Source organism: Eptesicus fuscus, chromosome 4, assembly GCF_027574615.1.
Source record: "Eptesicus fuscus isolate TK198812 chromosome 4, DD_ASM_mEF_20220401, whole genome shotgun sequence".
NCBI lineage: Eukaryota > Metazoa > Chordata > Mammalia > Chiroptera > Vespertilionidae > Eptesicus > Eptesicus fuscus.
In genome coordinates this window covers 78,734,700-78,758,628 of record NC_072476.1, presented here as the reverse complement: position 1 = coordinate 78,758,628, position 23,929 = coordinate 78,734,700, and the positions used below count along the sequence as shown (strand labels likewise).

The 23,929-nt window shown below is 39.0% G+C and overlaps 1 protein-coding gene across 3 annotated transcripts in view; it reads left to right on the top strand.

The window, feature by feature from the left end:
* The first annotated feature begins 4,189 nt into the window (after window positions 1–4,189).
* The window catches only part of SREK1 (splicing regulatory glutamic acid and lysine rich protein 1), a 50,458-nt gene continuing 30,718 nt past the window's right edge, over window positions 4,190–23,929 (top strand). The window contains exons 1-3 of one of the 3 annotated variants that reach the window (XM_054715208.1): window positions 4,190–4,468; window positions 16,107–16,240; window positions 22,033–22,148. In XM_054715208.1, the coding sequence (XP_054571183.1) occupies window positions 4,308–4,468; window positions 16,107–16,240; window positions 22,033–22,148 (411 nt within the window). In that variant the 5' untranslated portion in view covers window positions 4,190–4,307. The remainder of the gene's footprint in view (window positions 4,469–16,106; window positions 16,241–22,032; window positions 22,149–23,929) is intronic. The other 2 variants (XM_028139557.2, XM_008161886.3) reach the window with 2 other exon arrangements.

Below are 23,929 nucleotides of genomic sequence, written 5' to 3'. Positions count from 1 at the left end.
CCTCTGCAGGAGGTGACCGGGCTGATCAGGGGAGGTGCCACCCCCATCACCCCGCTGCTGCTGCCACTGCCGGCCACCGCAGCCACCAAGGTGTTTTCATCAACACGGACTCCAGTCCCTTCACCGCGAAAAAATGACAACTTTCTTTAGGCATTTTCAAGATGTGTCTTTCATAGGATATGACATTTCTTTCTTTTTTTAAAAAAATATGTATTTTTTTTATTTCAGAGAGGAAGGGATAGGGAGAGAGAGATAGAAACATCAATGATGAGAATCATTGATTGGCTGCCTCCTCCACGCCCCCCTACACTGGGATGGAGCCCACAACCCAGGCATATGCCCTTGGCCGGAATCGTACCTGGGACCCTTCAGTCCACAGGCCGATGCTCTATCCACTGAGCCAAACCAGCTAGGGCAGGATATGACATTTCTTAGCCCCTCCAGCAGCAGACCTTCGTTTTTTCCTCCAAGAGTGAGGTGGAAAAACCCTAGATCACCTTCTTGGATTCTTATTACCCAAGTTACCAAGAACACTGCGAGTGGCGGTGTACAGGGAGCTTAGCCAATGAGCTGTCAGAAAAGGTGTTTCCTCTGCAGCTCATGCGCAGAGACACTGGTGTTGTGTCTGCCCCCAGCCCCAGCCTCCCTGCAGCCGCTGGGGCTGGGGGCGGCACGCAGTCCCCTCCCACCCATCTGTGCGCACAGCTCCTCCTGAGCCGGTTGTGATGCAGCCTCCTCCTGAGCCAGTCGTGATGCCTTAAGACATCCTGGCTAATTTGCATATTACCTCTTTATAGATATAGATGTTAGTACAGTTTTGGTAATATTATTATACTTAAAATTCTTTTATTCTTGAAATATTAATGTTTATTGCATGTAATATTATATGTAAGATCATTTTTCTTGAATAATTGGTGATTATTGCATGTAACATTATCATATTTAAAATTGTTTTTATTGAGATATTATTTATTGCATGTAACATTATATTTAACATGATTTTTCTTGAAATATTAAGTTTTATTGCATGTAACATTATACTTAAGATGATTTTTCTTGAAATATTTTTTATTGCATGTAACATTATTATATTTAAAATTGTTTTTCTTGAAATAAAAAAAACTGAAAAAAAATAAAATGAATAAAAATGCAAACAAACAAACAAACAAACAAACCCAAAAACTTTTCCTCCCCTTACTTTTGTGACTATCCTTCCTCCTTGTTTGGTTTTACTTGTCTTTGACTATTTTGACTATTTGTTTCTTTAATATTACCCACTGCACTTCTGCTTATGTGTGCCTGGAATAGCTGTATCTACCCTCAAGCTTAAATCACTGTATCTTAGTTCTAGACAGTTCCCTGACATTTCTTTTCCAGAATGTGTCCATAATGGATCTCAGTAGTTTCTGCTCCTTCCTCACAAAGCTGCTCTTCATATTTTGGGGCCTAAATTATAGCACTATTATACAGTCCTCCAGGGCCAGAAACATAAATTCCTTCTTCTGCTTTATCATCAATAGTAGATTACTAAATTTACTAAGTACTGCTTTTAGAACCAGTGGTTCTCAAAGTGGGGTTCTCAGATCACCACTGGCAGCAGCAGTATGTGGGAACTTGTTAGAAATTAAAATTCTCAGGCCCCCCTCCAGACCTAATGCGAAACTCTGGGGATGGAGACAGCAATCTGTGTTAATATGCCATCTAGGTGATTTTGATTCACCTTAAAGTCTGAGGGCCAGTATTCTAAACTAGAAGTTTTTAATCCTAGGGATCCACTTAGAAGGACCAAAAAGCACTTGTAATTGTGTCTACAACTGAATGTATATCTATATATACTTCTCTGAGTGGATAGCTTTTACTCCCTTTATTTTCAAATGATCAAGGAATCCATATTTAGGACTGCCCCCTTGCTTTCCATTACCACCACCACCTAACCTGTGATCCAGTCCCATTGCTTCTGATTTGCACCCTTTCCAATGTATCTCCATGCTGCAGAGACAATAATTCTAACACATGATTCTGATCATGGTTACTCTGCTGCTCCAGGGACTTCAATGGCTCCCAACAGCTTATGATTCAGTGATCTATAAGTATAACAAACACCACCTTTTATCAAGGCTTATTATTCTGTATGCCTTTCTAGTCCGTCTCAGCCTTTGGTCTAGCAATAGTAAATCTGAATATTCTGGAACTCATTTAGGCTCTCTGTCTTTGTATATTCTGCATGCTTATTCTGGAAGGCCCCTCACTACTACTCCCCTCCTCCTTGCCTGGCTAATTCCTATTTATTCAAGATTCAGTGCAACATCTCTCCTGGGAAGTTTTCCATTAAGACTAAGTTTAAGTGGCCCTCTTAGGTACTCCCATGACCTGTGCTTATCCCTCTGGTAGTAGTTCTCAAACATCTTTATACTCTTGAAAAGTATTGAAGACCCTAAGAGATTTATGGGTTGCAGAGATCTTCCCAATGTTTGTTACATATCTATAACAATAAAAGCATAATATGCTAATTAGATGAGACAGCCCAACGACCTTCCGGATGTCATCTCGGAAGAAGCTGTGGTGGCAGGGGCCAAGGCAGAGGCAGGCGAGCGGTTAGGGGTGATGAGGCAGGCAGGCAGAGTGGTTAGGGGCAATCAGGCAGGCAGGCAGACGAGTGGTTAGGAGCCAGCGGTCCCGGATTGTGAGAGGGTGCGGGCCGGGCTGAGGGACCCCCCCCCCCATCCTGTGCACGAATTTCATGCATCGGGCCTCTAGTTTCCTTATAATGTCAAAAGTACACTTGTTAACATTAGTGGTATTTACAGCAGAAAAGTCTTTAAGTACTGGAAAACTCTCAAGCTCACGGTGGTGGATGTAAGTTTAACAAAATTTGGATTTTTGCTTGAAAACTCAAACTTACAAATGCTTATTCTGGAGACAACCGTTTTCCTTGGGCATGCAGCAGAAGGACTTACCGTTTCTTTACACATATTAAAATGACATGTCTGCTAGGGTGAGACTTAATAAAATTAGTAGTTTTTACTCCTTTGTCATTCGTTGTCATTCTTAGGTTAGTTAGCTTATTATTTTTTTAAAAATATATTTCTAATGATTTCAAAGAAGAAGGGAGAGGAAGAGAGAGATAGAAACATCAGTGATGAGGGAATCATTGATTGGCTGCCTCCTGCAGGTTGGAAGGAGCCTGCAACCCAGGCATGTGCCCTGGACCAGAATCGAACCTTGGACCCTTCTGTCCGCAGGCCAACGCTCTATACACTGAGCCAAACCTGCTAGGGCGTTAGTTAGCTTATTTTAAAAATCTTACATTTTGTATGCTATGAGAGCAGGTGAAGAATACAAAATTCTGCTATTAGTCCAGTTTGGTGCCACAGCCTTCATTCCTGCGGGAGTGCCAGCAGTTAAATCTATTGCTTTTACGCCCGTCAGTGCAAATGTTAACGAAGTGAAAAAGGTAAACAAAGCCTGAATATTATTATAAAATGGTTTGACCTTGTGGACCCATTGAAAGTTGCCTCTAGGACCCTCAGAGTTCTGGGGATGGCGTTTTCACATGCTGCTGCTGCACATACTGCCGTCACCGCCTCTCATTAGGTGGCAAGTTTTCCATGGGCCGTCTGTAACTTTTCTGTGTGCCCCTAAGTGTCTGGTGTGTAGAACAATAAATATTAATACCTGCGGAATGAGCGCATAAATGACATTATAAACAACGACCGCACAGCCTTGATCTTACTACCTCTGTCCTTAATTTACACGTTTTGTAAAACTTTCCAAGTTTTTTTCTTTTCCACAATTATGAGGCCGGCCAATTTTTTTTAAATAGCTGGGGTGAGGGAGCTGCCTGTATATTAAAATGACGCGTTTATAGTTTGGTCAAGTATTTATCTGTAATGTCAGAGTCATTCCTCTCCCGCAACAGCAGGCCGGGCTTTCCGTTCCCTAGTCCTATCTAGAGGCCGGAAAGAGCTGAGTTTCCTACGTTTATAGGAGCCCAAACATTACCCAGTTACATCCGGGTAAAAAAAGGCGATACACCTCATAGGGAAGAGGAGCAAGAGCCACGGCCTCGTAGACTGTAAGCCCCAGGCCGTAGCCTCGCGAGATCTGCCGCGTTGCCGGAGCGACGCTTCCGGCGGCGCGCGCAGCCCCGGGAGCAGGCGAGTTGGGAAATGAGCGGCTAGACCTGCCCGCCGCCGCGAACTCGCCAGCGGGAGCGCGCTCGCGGCCGCGCGTGCTCCGCTTTCCCGGCTCCGTCGCTGACGCGTCGCAGACGTTGGGGAACTGAAGGGAGCAGCCGTGGGAGCGGGATGAACAGCGGCGGCGGCTTCGGTTTGGGCTTAGGCTTCGGCCTCACCCCTACGACGGTGATTCAGGTGACGAACCTGTCATCGGCGGTGACCAGCGAGCAGATGCGGACGCTTTTTTCCTTCCTAGGAGAAATCGAGGAGCTGCGGCTCTACCCCCCGGAGTAAGTGCTCGAGCTCGGCGGGGGGAGGGGCGCGGGCGCCATGGGGACCTGGGGACTGGCGCGGGGGAGCGCGGACGGGGGCGCGCGGTGCCCGTCACGTGACCGCCCGGCCTTACCTGGGTGCCCACGTTTGATCAGGGCGGCGAGGGCACCGCGGTCCCACCTTTTTTGGGAGCCGGGCTGTGGGGCCTTAATCTCTGCACCGAGCTCTTTCAAAGGCTGCCTTTTTTCGTGCCTCCAGGGCTAGTGCTCGCCGCCGAATCCTGCAATTCGGGGTCTCCCCCTCCCCTTTTTTCCAGAACTTAAGATGGCCGCAGGTGGGCCCCGAACTGCGCTCCGGGCGGACGCCTGGTGCGCGATGCGAAAATCGCGGGGACGGCGCCTGAGAACTGTCCCGTTCTTCGGGCCTAATGCCAGGCCGTTATTGCTGACGGGGAAGCCTGGGATTGCATGGAATTGGGCTATGTTTGTTCTCAGGGCGGTGTTCACAAATTTAGCATCTTCTTGGTCAGCTTAACCGAGCCCATCCATGCGGTTAAACATCAGGTCTAGTCACCCTTTTGGCAGCAGATTAGTTTTTCCTCCTGGAAGGTCACACTGTCCTAACCCTTCCAGAAAAAGTATTAGTTGGTGCAGGATTATCTCTGCTGCGTATTCTTAAAAGTCCAGATATGCCAGGTCGCGGACACTTCCTAAGTAGTGTGTTTTGAAGTAAGATTTCCCTTTTACAGTGCTCTCTACTTAGAATTTGTAAGGGGTTTATGGGTGGTTCAAATTCTTACACGCATAAAGGTTTTTTATTTTTTATTTTAATGATAGAGCTTAGAATCTTAAAATCCTCAATATTTTGTTTATTCTGTCGAAATCCTGTGAAAGAAGGGAGAGGAGTTGTCCAGTATTTTTCTTTTTCTTTTTTAAATTTGTATTTGACTTTTTGCTTTATTTCAGTGAGGCATTTAAATCTCTAGGTTTTCTGTCTATTGGTATATCGCATTGCTACTTCCTAGGTATTGATAAAAGTTGGCTCAAAAAGCCCTCTACTTTTTGTTTTGAAGTAATTTATGCATACAAGAAAGTTGAAAGAACACTCAGGTTTCCTTCACCTGCGTTCATCGCTTGCCACAGTTGATTTCTTTCTGTCTGTCTCCCCCTTCTTATCCCCACCTCTCCTCTCCCACCTTCCCATCCTTTTGGAAGTATGTGCAGTAGTTGTAGACACCATAGCCATTCATCCCTCAACATTTAAGTATGTAACTTAAGAAAAGCACAGTCTCCGACAATACCACACTATTTACATGTCCAAGGAATTTAACATTGATAAGTAATATGTTTATAGTTAAATTCTCCCAAATATTCTAATAATGTTTTTTTCTTTTTTCTTTTTTGATCTAGATTGTAATCAGACTCCACCCATTGCATTTGGTTATCTCCTTTAATCTAGAACAGCCCCCTGTCACCTTTTTAAAAGTCATGACATTGATACTATGTCTTGTAGTTTGTTTTGTAGAATGACTCATAATCTGGGTTTATATAGATTGCTTCTACATGAATACATTCAGGTAATATTTTACCAAGCATACTTCATAAGTGTACGTACACGTACATCTTTGTTGACTAGCTGTGGCATATATAGCTTTGAACATCTTATTTAACTTTCGAAAATGCTTTCTGCTATCCATTTAAGCACTGGAAACTTCTTAATAATTGAGAAGTGCTTGGAGGAGGGCTGTATCCTGCAAGAATTGGAATCATGCCGTAAAGATATTTTGTATTTAAATCTTTGTAAACTAGCTTTGCTTGTAAGGTTGTGGTAATAAGGTATCTTGTAGGTAGAACTACATCACAGAATAGTCTTCATTGGCAACATAGTACCACTTACATAGTTGAAATGTGGGCTTGGGTGGCAACATGCTGCCAGTAATTACCTGACACTTGGTAATGAACTGTTTTTTGAAATCTAGTGTTAATTACTTGCCCTTTAAAAGTCAAAGAGAATAAAGAGCTCTTGATTTAAACACTAGAGGCCCAGTGCACGAAATTGGTGCATGGGTAGGGTCCTTAGCTGCTGCCAGCCACCGGCTGGGGCCTCCCTTCCCCAGCTGCCGGCCACCTGCAGGGGCCTTCCTTCATTCCGCGCCGCCCACTGGTGGTCAGGGCACGTCATAGCAAGCGATGGAACACCCAGTCGGTTGAACTCCCGAGGGGACACTCTTGCATATTAGGCCGATAGACAGATAGATAGATAGATAGTACATTAATATGAAGTGTGTCACAAACTGTAATATGTTTAATGAAACTGTAACAAATATAACACATATGGGGCAGGCAAAATCCTTAACCAGTTTTCCCTAAGTGCAATCCCTTATTCCTGTTTTTAAAAAATACTGACATACTTTACTAACAGCATGTGTTCTGCTCTGTAATGAAGTCATTATAATATGGTTGATACATTACAGATGTGTTTGCAGGTTTGGGCTGAAATGGATAAAAATGCAATAGTAGTAGTTGTATGGAAGATATACATTTGAGTATTAATGACAGTATGACATTTTTGCAGCAAGCTTTTTATTGAGGTATAATGTGCAACGGAAGAGTGCATGAATAAGTCTATTTATCCCAAGTGAACATTTCTGTGTAACCAGCACCCAGATCAGAATTGTCTACACCCTAGAATTGTGCTTCCCTTCAAAGGGTGATCCTGTCCCTGATTTCTAATACCATTTCTAACATCAACACTGTTGATTTTTTGCTTGCTGGTTTTCTCCTCCTCTCTGGTCTTCAAAAGTACTAATAAGGCAAAATCTGTCAACTAGTTAAGTTTATTTAGTTAAAAAAATATAACCTATATAGTCACTTTATGAACATTAAAGAGAAATACCACCCTATCAAAATCTATCTCCATTTCCATGTGTTTTCTTCAAGTCCTTTTTATATGTGTTTATTTTAATATGGTGTGATCAAAGGATTTATACAAATAAGCATTTTTCAGTGCTTTACTTATAATATTTTACAGACGAATCCATCCTTAGTGTTTGTGTCATTGAAATTATATCATTGGAGATGCATTGGCTGCCTGTTTTGCTTTGTGTGTGTAAGTCAGTGGATTTTAGGGAGAAGCAAGCATGTGAAATGTGTACTTTTGATTGTCAACAATAATTGGAGGGCCTTTTGGCATTTATTGGGTGTCAGTCATTCATATTAGAAAGTCTTACACAAGGAAGAATTGTGCCATACAGAGAATCACTGGAGCCCTACTGAGAAACCCTGTTATAATTCATGTGTCAGTATTTTCATACATAAAACTATGTACTTTGTCCATGTTTTGGTGATAGATCCTCAAAGGGTGTGTATTAATATAATAAAATATTGGGTATATTATTACCAACTTGCCTTTTAAAAAATTGTACAGTGTCATCATGTTTAATGAAAGACAAAATAACCAGTTAGGGCCCAGGAAATTTAAAATATGCTCAAAAAGTTGGTTTGTGATTTCTGCATAAATCCTCAGAAATTCTGACTTAAAAACAACAGTTGTAAGAAGTCTTATATTTTAAAAAACAAAATTCAACAAATGAGGTCAAAATATAATCCGCTATTTGGATACTGCTCCTTTCTTTAGAGGCATACATTTAGACCAAATGAAAGATGTAACCCCCTTTCAAAAAGTAAAAATCTATATATATAAAAGCCTAAACAACCATTATGACTGAATGACTGAAATGACCAGAACGATCAGTCGACCTGTCACTATCATGTGCACTGACCACCAGGGGACAGACACTCAATACAGGAGCTGCCCCCTGGTGGTCAGTACACTCCCACAGCCAACTTCCCATGGCCCCTCCCCTCAGCCAGCCACCCTCCTGTGCCCCCCCCCCCCACCAGTGGCCAACCTCCCGCAGCTCCTCCCCACCGGCCGGCTGCCCCCCAGTGGCCCTGATTGGGGGGCCATTTGGCCAACCTCCCGCAGTTCCTCCCCCCATCCAGCCAGCCCCCAGATAGGCCTTGATCACTGGCCAGGCCAAGGAACTCCACCCGTGCACGAATTTGTACATCGGGCCTCTAGTTTCATTATAAAATGATAATCCTATTAAATTAAAGACATCTATTTAATAGCTTATACATACTAGCTTTGCTTTTTTATTTAATTTTATTTTTTCTGTAACCATTTATTCCCTCTTCCACCTAGAGAGAAAACTAAATATAAGATTTGAAAACATCCTGTTATATAAGTAAATACACATTTGTTTACTGAAATACTAATTATCTGTACTTACGCTTGCTACTGTATCATAATTTAGCCTATCATATTAAAAGTAAAAGTGTTACTACCTCTTCTGAAAAGCTCAAATGTTTACATTTGTATAAGTAACTATAAATTGATCTTTACTCTGTTTTAAGGAAGGTAATTGGAAATAAAAGTGAAGAAAATGCTTAAGGCAATGATGTAGTCATATCTACTTCTCATGCTCCTATGATAATGCTGTTCAGAATAGACCAGAATTTTTTCATTTGTTCCTGGACTTAATCTTGGTGGCATGTTTTAACATGTAGTTGCTTTACTGACCAGACTCACATTTTCTAGTGATATGGGTTTTTGAAGTGATATGGGTTTCAAACATTTGGAAATATATTTTAGTTTTCAACAGTGATTATTTAGGTTTTCATTCTTTGCCAAAAAGATCTGTCAATTTGGAAAATGTAGTTTCAATGGTGGTTTGTCAGATTCTAAATTTCAGTCCTAAAAGAGAGTATACTGGTACTTGTTGCAGTTGCTAGGACTTTAATAGCTGATTGTAATCAGATTTTTTTTTTGGTTGCAAAAGACAGAAACAGTGCTATGCAACCTACCTCAAGAAGAGACATTGAAAAAAATGGAGATTTCATTTTGCACTCGATGTCGAGTGTGACGACACGGTTAGCATCGGTAGCAGCTCGAGAAAAAAGCAAGCGAGTGCAAAGGGTTAATTGAATAATGACTAGAGTACAGCCAGGCCTCATGAGACCTGGGACTGGGAATCAAAAAGGTTTCAGCATCTAAGGTATAAAGCCTCTTCTTAGAGCTTTGTGAGCTCAGTTTGTTTCTGTGTATTTGCTCAATTTCTTTACAGACCTATTCTCTACTCATCTGGCATCTGATTCAAGCCCTGACTCAAAGTGACTTTACAGGCAAAAGAAAGAGAATCTGATTGTTGCCAGTTAATTTGGTCAAGCCACCCAAATTATAGGTTGCTAGCTAGCCAGTGAAAAGTGGCTAATCAGTTGTGGCTTAAAGTTTACATCTGTTGAGGGTTTCACATGCTGAAAGTACGTAGAATGTTTTGGTAGCACATATAGGATGGGTACCTAATCACTTTGATATCTTAAAATGGCTTTCCAGGAAACTTGAGCCTTGAAGAAAAGTGGAATTGCCATTCAAAAAGGGAGTTGCAGAAGACATCATAAACAAATGGAACATTATGTACAAAGTTGGCCCAGATGTTCTGGAAGTGTTCTGGGAACCACAAGTATTTTTATGCCTGGATTTTTGGGCGGATTTAGATGATAAGCAAGAACAGAGGGTGTCTTTGAAGAAATTTAAGCAATGGAGTGACATGATGACATTTAGTGTCTAGGATGATCACTGGCAGCTTTTGTGGAAGACCATTAATTAGGAGTTAAGATGTAGGCAGTATGATTGGTTAGGAGTCATTGTAGTAATACAGATTAGAAATGAAGCCTGAATTAATGTAACACAGGGTTTAATGAACAATTGTATGAAGAAAGAGGGAAAGGTCAAGGAGGGAAACAACCCCCAAATCTCAGGAGTTTGATTAAAAAAAGATTATTTCTGCCCTGGACAGTTTGGCTCAGTGGATAGAGCATCGGCCTGTGGACTGAAGGGTCCCAGGTTCGATTCCGGCCAAGGGCACATGCATGGGTTGCGGGCTCGATCCCCCGTGGGGGGTGTGAGGAGATAGCTGATCGGTGATTCTCTCTCATCATTGATGTTTCTATCTCTATCCCTCTCCCTTCCTCTCTGAAATCAATAAAAAAAATGTAAAAAAAAAAGATTATTTCTTATACTAAACTGGTATGGTGGGGAACTCATTGTGGTCACTCTTTCTGGGATGAAGCTGATGTATCAGCCACTCATTTCTTGAATGTTGCTGGTCACTGGCAGAGGAAAAGAGCTGAGCAATGGCCCTTAAAACTACTGAATAGTGACATGGCAGTTCTGCTTGAACTTAATTGGCCAAAGCAATTTGCATGGCTACATTTAACTTCAAAGAACAAAGCAATGGAATGTTACCATGTAGCCAGAAGCAGATTTGGAAATATTTGGTGAATAGTACTAATTGTGTTCACATTAGTGACTCCCAGATTTCTGACTTGGGTAATGTGATATCTTTAACTGAGATATAAAGTACAGGACAATGGATAGGACTGGTGGGGAAGAAGAATGAGTTTTAAGACTGAATAATGGTAGGCCCAGTGACTATCAAGGTGTAGTATTTCAGAAGACTCTTGGATCTGGGAGTCTAGGGCTAGGAGAGACCTAAGTTGGAGACTTGGTAATGTAAAGGAATTAATTGTGGATGTGTGTATTTAACCTCAGTGACACATACATGAAGTGGTTGGCTTAGCTGTTGAGTTGGGGGCCGGGGGAGGGTGAGTTGGAGTGAGCTGGCCAGAAACCTGAATTGGATAGCATTAGACAGGAGTGAATTGAATTGAGTTAGGTTGGGTGAGAAAGAGGTAGCTCTATTTTTATATCTGCAACTTTAATTAGCCTAGTTATGTTAATAATATGAATAGTTTCAAATGCAAATATATTTTATCGCATTTATATTATTTTAAAAAATATTTTTAATTGATTTGAGAAGAAGAGAGGGAAAGAGATGGAAACATCAGTAACGAGAGAGAATCATTGATTGGCTGCTTCCTGCATGCGCCACACTGGGGATTGAGCCCGCAACCCCGGCATGTGCCCTGACGGGGAAATCGAACTGTGACCTCCTGGTTCATAGGTCCACGCTCAACCTCTGAGCCACACCAGCTGAGCTATCACAGTTTTTGATCAACAGCATAAATATGTATATTTAACCAGTATCAAGATGGATTTGTTACTATATATGAAAGATTTTTTAATTTAAAAAATGATGAATATTTACTACTTAAATAGTATATTAAGATTGTTTTAAAATTCTTGATTAATTGAATGGTAAAGGTTGATTGAAATTTGGAAATTAGATGATTAGACTTTTAAGTTCTATCTTTGCCATTTATTTAAATTTAGGATTATGGTAAATGTCCTTGACCTGTTTTATAACTAAACTAGAGGCCCAATGCATGAAAATTCGTGCAAGAGTAGGCCTTCCTTCCCCTGGCTGTTGGCACCGGCTTCCCTCTGGCACCCGGGACCCGGGACCTGGGCTTCCCTCCTCTGGCTGCTGGCAGGCACCTGGGACCCGGGTTGGCTTCCCTCCGGCCCCAGCTTCATCAGGAAGGACATTCGGAATGATGTCTGGAAGACGTCTGGTCTAATTAGTATATTACCCTTTTATTATTATAGATTGCTGTTATTGCACAAGGCATATCTGATATTTTCAAATAATCTCTTTTTTTTAGTATGAAAATCCTTAAAGTTTTAAAGTATTGTACATTTACGTTATATACTAGGTATACAAGGTGTACCAGTTAATAATGCGGATTTTGTAATAAAAGAAAACACGATAATTTCAAGGGAAACATCAAAAGTGCTTTATTCAAAGTAATGTGCATTGCTAGCTACACATTTCCCCCATCTTTCAGGTAATTTGTGGATACCATCCCAATAGAACTTTCTTGTTTTGAGGCAAACCATTCAGAGACCCAATTTTCCACTTCTTCGTATGTTTTGAAGTGCTGCTCAGAAAGTGCGTGTGCCATCAATTGGAACAAGTGGTAATCTGAAGGAGCAAGGTCTGGTGAATACGGCAGATGGGTTAATACTTCCCAGGCAAGATCTTTCAACATGTCTTTAACTGGTTTTGAAGTGTGTGAGGGTGTGTCATCATGAAGCAAAATTACTTTGCTGTGTCTTCTGGTACATTCTGGTTGTTTCACGATCAAAGCGTGGTTCAAATTGATTATTTGTTGTCAGTAGCAATCAGTATTAACGGTTTCACTTGGTTTTAGAAGCTCATAATACATCACACCTTCCTGATCCCACCAAATGCAGAGCATTGTCTTCTTTCTGAAGCGATTTGGCCTTGCAGTCGATGGTGATGGTTGACCTGGATCAACCCATGATTTTGTGTGTTTGGGATTCTCAAATCCACTTTTCATCGCCAGTCACAATTTGATGCAAAAAAGACTTTCTTTTGTGCCACTGAAGCAACATTTTACTGATGACTTTTTGGTTTTCCATTTGTCTTTCGTTCAGTTGATGTGGCACCCATTTTCCTTCCTTTAAAATCTTTCCCATTGCTTGTAAACGATCGGAAATTATTTGCTGAGCAACGTTTAATCATTCAGCAAATTGTTTTTGAGTTTGACACGCACCTTCATCCAATAATGCTTGTAATTGTTGGTCTTCAAACTTTTTTGGTTGACCTGGACATTCTTTGTCTTTCACATTGAAATCATCACTTTTAAAAGGTTTAAACCAGCGTTCACAAGTATCTTGAGACTAGAGGCCTGGTGCATGAAATTTGTGCACGGGGGAGGGGGTTGTGTCCCTCAGCCCAGTCTGCACCCTCTCCAATCTGGGACCCCTTGAGGGATGTCTGACTGCCCGTTTAGGCCCGATCTCACCAGGATGGGGCCTAAACGGGCAGTAGGACATCCCTCTCACAATGCAGGACTGCTGGCTCCCAACTGCTTGCCTGCCTCTGCCTGATTGCCCCTAACCGCTTCTGCATGCCAGCCTGATCACCCCCTAACCACTCCCCTTCCAGCCTGATTGACGCCTAACTGCTCCCCGGCCGGCCCAATTTCCCCTAACTGCCCTCTCTTGCCGGCCTGGTCACCCCTAACTGCCCTCCCCTGCCAGTCTGGCTGCCCCTAACTGTCCTCCCCTGCAGGCCTGGTCCTCCCAACTGTCCTCCCCTGCAGGCCTGGTCCTCCCAACTGCCCTCCCCTGCTGTCCTGGTCTCCCCCAACTGCCCTCCTCTGTTGGCCTGATCGCCCACAACTGCCCTCCCATGCAGGCCTGGTCCCCCCCAACTGCCCTCCCCTTCAGGCCTGTTTCCCCCCCTACTGCCCTCCCCTGCTGACCTGGTCTCCTTCAACTGCCCTCTGCCGGCCCGGTCACCCCTAACTGCCCTCCCTGCTTGCCTGATCGCCCAGAATTGCCCTCCCCTGCAGGCCTTGTCCCCCCCAACTGCCCTCCCCTGCAGGCCTGGGTTCCCCCCAACTGCCCTCCCTTTCTGGCCTGGTCTCCCCCAACTGCCCTCCTCTGCCGCCCTGGTCACCCCCAACTGCCTTCCTCTGCTGGCCTGGTCACCCCTAACTGGCCACAACTACCCTCCCCTGCAGGCCATCTTGTGGTGGCCATCTTGTGTCCACATGGGGGCAGCCATCTTTGACCACATGGGGCGGCCATCTTGTGTTGGAGTTATGGTCAATTTGAATATTACTTTTTTATTAGATAGGATGGAGCATGTTCACCATAAGCTTCCTGAAGTATACGATAATTTTCAGCAGCACTTTTCTTCAAAATAAAGTAATGAATTAAAACTTCCCACAAATGCTCTTTTTTTTGGCACGAAATTCGACATTTTTAAACGTAAAAATATCTATAATGTTAACACCTTCAGCAAATTTGACATATAAAGTTTTGAAGCTTGCTGTTAATGCAACAAAATAGCATACATATCAAATTGCATATACAGGCAGTCCTGGGGTTACGTCGAACTCAACGTACATTGTTTCGTGGTTATGTCGCCATCTCCTATCTATAGAGGAATATGCAAACTGTTTGGGACGCCATCACAGTGATAGTAATAGTAACGACTGAACAGCAGGCTGCATGGGGCGACGAGGCCGGCAGGGGGGTTAGTGAGGGACGACCAAACGACTGAACAGGCTGCATGGGGTGACCAGGCCGTTAGGGGGGGCAGTTGGGGCGACCGGGCCAGCAAGGGGGAGGGGCAGTTAGGGGAAACCAGGCCGGTGAGGGGGGCAATTGGGGGTGACCAGGCCGGCAGCGGGGGGCAGTTAGGGGCAATCAGGCAGGTAGGCAGGTGAGCAGTTAGGAGCAAGTGGTCCCAGATTGGAGAGGGTGCAGGCTGTGCTGAGAGGATCTCCCCCCCTCCCCCCGCTCCTCCCTATGCACGAATTTTGTGCACAGGGCCTCTAGTTTATAAGGAAAAAATGTTCTGTCATTTCGACGTATGTACATATGTGCTTTATGTTTTTTATTTATTTACTACAAGTGAAGGTCAGGAATTGTTATCTTTTAAAATTTTTTTATTGTTTCACTTCATTACTGTTGTACATGTGCTCCATGTGGGTGATGTAGGTGCTTATGTAGGTGGGTTCCGACTTATGGCGAAAATTGCATTACGTCGCACTGCCATAGGAACAGATCTCTGATGTAACCCGAGGACCTACTGTATATCAACATATGTGTAACTCCATCTATTGAAAAAAAATCCGCATTATTAATCGGTACATCTGATATATATTTTGTTTGGGTAATTTTTTCTTGTTAAAGACAATAATTAAACACTTTAATTAAAAATAATTATGGACAGGTTGACAAAATGATCATCCACAAGTATAGTGTATTTTGCAATCTAAAAAGATAGGTTGAGCCCTAACTGGTTTGTCTCAGTGGATAGAGCGTCGACCTGGGGACTGAAGGGCCCCCGGTTCGATTCCGGTCAAGGGCATGTACCTTGGTTGCGGGCACATCCCCAGTAGGGAGTGAGCAAGAGGCAGCTGATCGATGTTTCTCTCTCATTGATGTTTCTAACTCTATCCCTCTCCCTTCCTCTCTGTAAAAAATCAATAAAATATATTTTAAAAAAAGATAGGTTCATATTATGGAAAAATTGCTTTAATCTGTGCCATTTCCTTTTTATTATAGGCTTGCCTAGATTGAGCTAAATCTTAGTAGGACTTGTAAGAATGTTTGCTCTTTTGCATATAATATGTAACATTTTGTTTGTGAAATCTTTTGTCTGGAAAATCACAGTGCCTAGCCTGAAGTAGTCTACTATATACAAAAGACCTTAATTCCACGTTATCTCATTGTTTCTAAGATTGTTAATGAAGTTTTTAGAAATTTAAATGTGCCAGGGAAGGCTTAGAAGTGGTTACAAAATTTTAAGTCTTGTGGATTGGCGCTTTTATAAAGGTATTTTGCTCATTTATGTGGTTCAACATCTTTGGGTTAAGCCGTTTTCACATTTTGCTCAGATTAATAATTTAAATGTAAAGTTTTTAAATTTAAAGTTTTTAAAAGCAAGGCTAAAGGCCTGCTTAGTTATCACTAGTCTTTGCAGACAGATCATCATTAAAAGAGTAAGTTTTGCTATTTCATGTCTTAATGATCTTTAGCAATAAAACTTTGTAAGTCTTGATTCTGTAAAGATCTCAGAAAATTTTTTAGTGAAAACGACAGAACCAGCCAAATGTTTGTCTAATTGTTGTTTTTTTTATCTTGCAGCAATGCACCTCTTGCTTTTTCTTCCAAAGTATGTTATGTTAAGTTTCGTGACCGATCAAGTGTTGGCGTGGCCCAGCATCTAACTAACACGGTTTTTATTGACAGAGCTCTGATAGTTGTTCCTTGTGCAGAAGGTTGGTACTCTACATGTTTTTTTCTATTTTAATCTCTGTTCTGTCTGTTAATTACCTTTGAATTTCTTAGAAATTGGCAAGTAGTACTCTGGCATGTGTGTATGTGTGTGAGAATGAAATTTGGAGAAGGAAAGCATTTTTACTAATAAAATATATTAAAATGGTTCATTTGTTACTTAATGTAAGTTTGGAAAATAGTTAAACATTAAAAAATTATATAAATTATTTGGCTTCTCCGGTTTACATTGGCTTTCTGTAGTTAATTTGCAAGCTGTAAAGAAAGCTTCTAGAAATAAAAAAATAAAAAAGGTTGTTTGGGGAAATTATTTTAAATGTATACATGAATAAGCACTTGCCTCTGTGTGTACAATATTAGTGATATTACATAAATAAAAAAAGTGCACATTTTGCCAAATTGGGGTTAAGTGATATTTATGGTTATAAGAAAATATTTGTAATTGAAGCTTTAAAGTATTCTCCTAAGGTTGCTATGCAACTGGAATTTGCTTTTTTCTTCTGGCTTTTTTTTTCTGGGGGAAGGAGTAATTGAAGAAAAATCATGAAAAGTAAATTTCCTTCATCAAAGAAATAGTTGTTGAAGATGTGAACAAGGCTGAGGCCTTATAGTTACTCGTTAAATTTTATAACTTAACCTGCTTTAAAAGCTAATTATTACTAATATTTATTTTTTAGTAACTTCTATTTACAGAGCCACTCATATAATAAGCTGTGCCGAATTTGACAGTTCTGGTGTGTAATTAACTTTTATCTAGAGCACTGACTATGGCACGTGTACATGGATTTTAGAATTGGGTTATTTAAATGTCTTTAAAATGTATTTTTACTGGTGGATGGTGGTAACTTAGCAACATAATAATTTTACCTGAAACAGTTTAATGTACTTTCATATGTAATATTTTAAAACCTCTTTTAAAAACCAGACCAACATTAAAATAATGATACTAAACAATTTGCCATACTTTTAAGGTTTTATGCTTATTTCAGAATGCTATTCTGAGATGTCAAAAACATTAATCAGATACTGCAAGTATCATTCTTTTATTTTTGAAGACCCAGAATAGAACATTCTGGATTTTTTTTCAGATACATTTGAAAGTATTTTTCCTATACCTTGGGGTTAGAGTGGAGTGGGGAAGAATAAAAATGGATTAAAGTTTATTATTTGCTAATTCTGGCCTTATCTACTGTAAGGAGATAGTGAGCCTAGAATTGGAGAACCAGGTGAGGAAAGAGCTGGTAATGGTTTAGTTCTGCAAACCAAGTTCATACCAATTTCACAGAAGTAAATTTCCTTGGGGAAAAGTCAGGTAGAAGGTTTATTAAATGGGAATATTAATTATATCATAAAAATGAGTCACTAGCAGCACCAGGTATTATATTTTGTTGGCTCATTACTGAATTAGAAGGAAGAATTTTATCAATTGTTGCTTTGTTGGCACCTTACTGTAGTCCCATAGAACCTTTTATTATAGTATTTGAGAAACCTTGGCTCTAATTTGTCATAAATGTTCAAAGTAATGGGCAGGTAGAGGTTTCTTATTTTGTTTGTTTTAGTTGATAGAGATGAATAAATGCATTTTTAATATCATTTTGAGACAAAGTTTCACCTTTTTGAACATGAAAATTTAAATATTTTCATTGCAATTTAGTTAGGTGTTTTAGAACTGCAGTTGCCAACCGGTGGTCTGTGGACCACTGGTGGTCTGCGGGGTCCGAAAGGTTGGCGACCGCTGGTTTAGAATACTTACCTATAAAATAATTGGTGTTAGAAAAACATTCAGACACACATTTTTCCTTAAATAAAATACATCTGAGATAAATTTATAGAACCTAAAGAATGTCATAGTGAGCTTTTAAAGATCTGATTATACACTGCAAGCAAAGTAATAAAGTATTATATATTGTACCAAAAAAAGATAGCAAAGTGAGTTTGAAATAAACCAAAGAAAGAGTTCTAGTGGAGTAAGTTCTATAAGAGAGATGTACCGTGGTACTGTAAACAGTGTTCTATTTATTTCATATTGCATTCTTTCCTTGATGTTATAGAAACAGCATTATGAAAGAAATGAGAAAACCATAGAAAAAAATTTTAGTTTCTTTCAATTTGCTGGGTTTAAAAAAATAAAATAGACATTGTGAGGAGATTGTAAGCTGTATATGTAATGTTCGATGTGTAATAGTTTCATACATATTAAGCATTAGCTATTGTCAATGAAACATGCCATTTCAAAATAAATATATTTTCATTATGCTTGACCTCTTTTTGTTGTTGTGTGCATCTCAGATTTATTTTTATAAATGTTAACACTTAGAAAAAAAAAGATAAGGTCAGACATAACAAGATTGTCAGCCTAATCATCAGTCATAACTTTATGTCCACATTTTCTGGTAGATGGATTTTGACTATTAATTTGGTTTTGTATGTTTTCTCTATGTGATATTTGTGCATTATTAGATGACTAGACTGGCCAAGGCAGACCTGTTACACTTGCCTGACACTTGCCTGAGTTAGGCATTGTTTGCCATGCCACTAAACCTGCCGTCAAGTGAAACCTTCATTGGGGAAATGAGATCGGAGTCTGAACCGCAGAAGATGGACGCCCTGTCTCTGTTTTTTATTGTTTTACTTTAATTTCATTTCTTTTTCTTTATTTTGTCCCTTTTTTGTTTTTGTTTTGTTAAATCTCTTTCACTTTAACTTGTGAGCTGGTTTTCCAGTTCTTTGTAAATGGTATTCCATTAAGGATTCATAACATTGCATTGCAAAATATATGGGAGATGATCAGCAGAGCTCAACCTTAAGATAAAATAAATGTTCACAGCAAATTAGGATACAGTGAGTATTAGGAGGCTCAGTGGGAATGTTCATTGGTGTTTATAGACTGATCAGGTACATTTGTTCTTGAAACACTGATAAAATTATTAGAAACATTTTCTGACCTCAATGCAACATTTTTGCAGTTTTTCTCCCAAATGTATATTTCTTATAAAAATCAACTGATTGCATCCTCCCCGCTAGAATTTTAGCCATCCAGAATCATGGAAAATAAATTAATTTCTTATAACAATCTGGGGTAGAGGACACAAAGAGACTTTCACTTTAATGATAGTTATTCATTATAGAAAATAACATTTCCTTATAAAGACCTAGTTGCCTGTGAGGGGAATGGATATTAGAGAAGCTATTAAATACTTACATGTGTGTGTTTCTCTGTTTGCTTGAATTTTTTGTTGAGAAATATTCAGAGTTTACTAGCTTCTAAATGGATTCTGAGATTTAGGACTACTAATTTAATACAGTGAGAAACATTGTTCTCTCAGTTGTCATTGAGTATAATTTGGGAAAAATGCTAAATGCTTATTTGTTTTATACCTTTATATGCTAATAGTATTTAGAGGGTAAGTTTGATAGAATTCTATCTTGGAAATTAACTAATGGAACTTTCTTTAAGTATCTTTAATAATAATTAGGATAAGAAAAAATTAGTGTGCTTACAGTTAGACTTTATAGTAGTTTTTTACTACTATGAAAGGCAGTAGGAGTCAATCTACTGATGCTTTTTTTTTTTGAAGCCCACAGTGAAAGGCTTTATCATATTAAGTATTCAACATTTGGCCTGTGTTGAATACTCTTATTGTTTGTGTAATCTTTTTACATCTTTTGTATGGATAATTTGACTTATTTAATTGACAGTATATTAAATTGGGATTTTAGATTGGAACATTAGGGTAGCAGAGCACAGAGTTTATATCCTAGGACTTCAGTTGATTTATCAGCATGTGTTTAGGTTTTACAAACATTTAAAAAATAATTTCTATTATAACAAAACATGCCTAATAGCAATATAAATAGTATAGTATATTTGTGGGTATACAGAAATATGTGTTAATACTAGTAACTATTAAATATAAAATATTGTTTGATATTTTCAGTAAGGCCTACCTTTCATTTATCTCTATGCATGTTAAAAAATTTATGCTTATGCAGAATTTACACAAATAATAAAATAGCTTTGTTTTTGAAGTTAGTAGATTAAAGTAATATAGACTTAGATGTTTCAAAGATTAGAAAAAAGTAGGCATTTATTAAAGCTAATGTAATTTTTTTGTTCCTGTAAATAATTGTAACCATTTTTAAAAGCAAGTTTTAAAATCCATCTTGAATTCCATTTAGAGATATGTTTAGATAATATTGTTTAGAGGTTTATCTCTGCATATCTGGTTGCTTTAAATAAGAGTTTTTACCACTAAAACCTAGCATGGTGCTTTTGAAAAATTTACTCTGTGCTATTTTCAGCTTAACATGATTTATAAACTGTCTTAAATTACTTTGGAATTCATAATGGAAATGTGTAGCTAACTAATTATGAGTAGTTCTTCCAAAATAGCTACATGTAGTCAACTTTTTTTTGTTGTTAATCCTCACCTGAGGATATTTTTTTCATTGATTTTTAGAGAGAGTGGAAGGAAGGGGGAGATACAGAGAGAGAGAAAAATATCTATTGGTTGCCTCCCGCACCCACCATGTGCCCTTGACCAGAATTGAACCTGGGGCCCTTCAGTCCTCAGGCCGATGCTCTATCCACTGAGCAAAACTGGCTAGGGCTCTGTAGTCAACTTTTTTAGGAGTAAGTTTATTTTTTTTTTTGGGGGGGGGGGGGCTTTAAGAGAGAGAGAGAGGACCAGGAAAAATGCATGGAAGTTGTTGAAGTCCTTATTAAAATTAATTGATTAGAATTCAGTAATTAAATAACACAAATTGATGGACTTATGTCAGAGTAAATTTTTAGTTTTTAGTCAGGAATTTTTTTCTTAGCATATACGAATATTTCAGTGCTATTATTAGAAGATGTTTATAAGCAACACATTTAGGGATCAGCTATTCCTCTTCAGATAAGTATACATAAATTGGTTCTAAAAGTCAATGATTTAAAAAGTTTGCTGAGATTAGGGAACTAATTTTGTTAGTTATTCTAAAAAGTTTTAGCAATTTCCCAAGGCATATTCTTTAGACCTGGGTTCTCTTGAGCATTCCTGACGTCGTTGGGAGGTGACTTATTAACTGAATGGGTGTAAGCTTCTTTTTAAGTTGAAGCTGATTTCATGCAGTAGGTGTTTGTTTTTTTCTATCTACTTGAAATTAAATGGAATTTATTGGAAGGGTTATCAAAATTGTTTGCATCACAAGTAGGTAGTTTAAATAACAGGATAGGGGCACTCAGTAAAGGAACAAATTTCAATTCGCACATATTTGTTTTTTCTTTTTCTTTTTTTTGACTAATTTGGTTATTTGCCATTTCTGGGGATTAAACTTTAAAAAATGTTCTTCTTTTCTGTATCTGATGTTCTGTGTGCTATTAGTGATGCAGCCAACACGAACGGTTGTCATGTGTAACACAACTTACGATCACCGCGAAAACACCGTCCTGGGAAAGCGTCCATGCTTGATATCGTTTGGTTCATGAACATTAAGTTTCCAGTACAGGTGACCCATAGCTCAAAGTGTTAAATAATTGTCTACATTATTCAATTTTTAAAATAATATTCCATTAATGAGATTGTTAGTCTTTGAAATTTTGCTCACTTTTATTTTTCCTAGTAGAGCAGGATAAAAGGAAAGACTTAAGTTGTAATTTATTTCTTTATACGGATCTGATAGATAGATTCATTTATTATTATTATTTTTTAAGTACAAGGGTAATTGTAAAATCATAGTGTAAAGTTTGTGTGGTGTTTGTGCTTTCTGTAATGTTTGAAACTTGCCTCTGCAGGTAAAATCCCAGAGGAATCAAAAGCCCTCTCTTTATTGGTTCCTGCTCCAACCATGACAAGTCTGATGCCTGGTGCAGGCTTGCTTCCCATACCGACCCCAAATCCCTTGACTACAGTAAGTATTTATATATATACATTCTTCTAAAAGGGATGAATGTTCAACTGTTTAATCAGTTGAATGAAGGGCTTAGAAAATTTTTATCTTGAATCTTTTTTATTTAAATGGAGAGATCCGAAATATTTACTTAATTTCCTCCCCTCAATTGTCACTTACTAGTACTTAAACTATCTTTTGAAATTCTGAAGTAATTGAAGAGTCATTTAAATTTAGAACTAAAATTGATTATTCATTAGCAAATCAGTTATTGAAATTCAGCATTTTAGACAGCATGGTGAATTGAAGAATTTAGGTAACTATATTTCCCAATTCATGAGTACCACATTTATTTAAAAAATCTGAACTGATTTGCAACCTGATAATGGAAAAAAATATCTCAGAGAAGGATTTATCTAACTGAGAAAATGTAACAAGGTAAAAACATGACAAAATATTTTTTAATGAATTCTGTAGAATTAATAGTAGTTTAATGTCTCCTTTGTGATTTCCAAGTGGGGTTAAAAAAAGATATTGCTGTTACTGTACTTTGGTTTTTATGTAAAAGATTCGGGTCATAATTACTTTAAAAGAGTGGTCCGGGGTTCAATTCCAGTCAGGGGCTTGTGCCTAGGTTGCGGGTCCGGTCTCCAGTGGGGGGCATGCAGAGGGCAGCCAATCAATGGTTCCCTCTCATAATTGATGTTTCTCTCTCTCCTTCCTTCCTTCCTCTCTGAAAGCAAAAAAACAAACAAAACCATTTTAAAAAAAAAGGGTCATTTTTCTTCGAAAACAAACCCAAGATAAAATATCACCTTAAATTGAAAGTTTTATCTAGCTTTGTGGTACTGGATATTTAGGGAGTGAACTCATGTTTTATGATTATAATTAATGTATCCAAGTTATAAAAGTGGGTTCTGAAACTTTGAAGTGCAAAATTTTAGGTCTTTTAATTTTACATGACATTGTTCTGATGGAGATCTGCATTGTGATTTATAGGGGGAAATGCTTTTTATATTCAACAGTTGATCATTTGTATTGAGTTTTCTAGAAATTTTATTTTGGGTATATTTTGGTATATTTTAATTCCTTGACTCCCCCTGCCACCCTCAAGTATTTTCTTGCTATTTTGAAAACCCTTAGGGTTTATTTATCAACAATATAAAGTTTTTATTGTTTAATTTGTTGCCCTTAGGGAGAATAGTTTCTTCTTAATTTATCTGTAGAGAATCTGTTGTTATAGAACTTAGTTTATGAAGAATAATTTTAGTTAGAAAGTAGAAGAAAGGTGGCCCATTGTGTTTTCGCTCCTGGTTACCTCTCTGACCTTTTTTCCTTGCTCACTCTACTTCACCTTTGCCATTTCTTAGACATGTCAAGTACCTTTCTGCTTTAGGGTTTTTGTACTTATTTATCCTCTGCCTAGAACTTTATTTTTCAGACATTAGAAAGGTTTACTTTTAAACTTTTTCATAACAGTGAAACTGTTCATCAGGTTTCTAAGAGGGAGGCCAAAGTTTCTGTATAAAAAGGCAAAATGTATTACATCTGGAGACCAGATCATCTTTAACTCATCAAAGACCAAAGGGCAACTAAATATTTAGGTTCCTTAGTCCAGGGCTAGAAAGTAGATTAATCTAAAGAAGGGCAATTTTAGTATTACAGAGCAGCCACATCCAATAGAACTTTCTCCCATGATGGAAATGCCTGTCTGTATTTGTACTATTGAGTGTGGTAGCCACCAGCAGCTGAGCTATTAGGCCCTTGAAATGTGGCTAGTGTGACTGAGGCACTGAATTTTA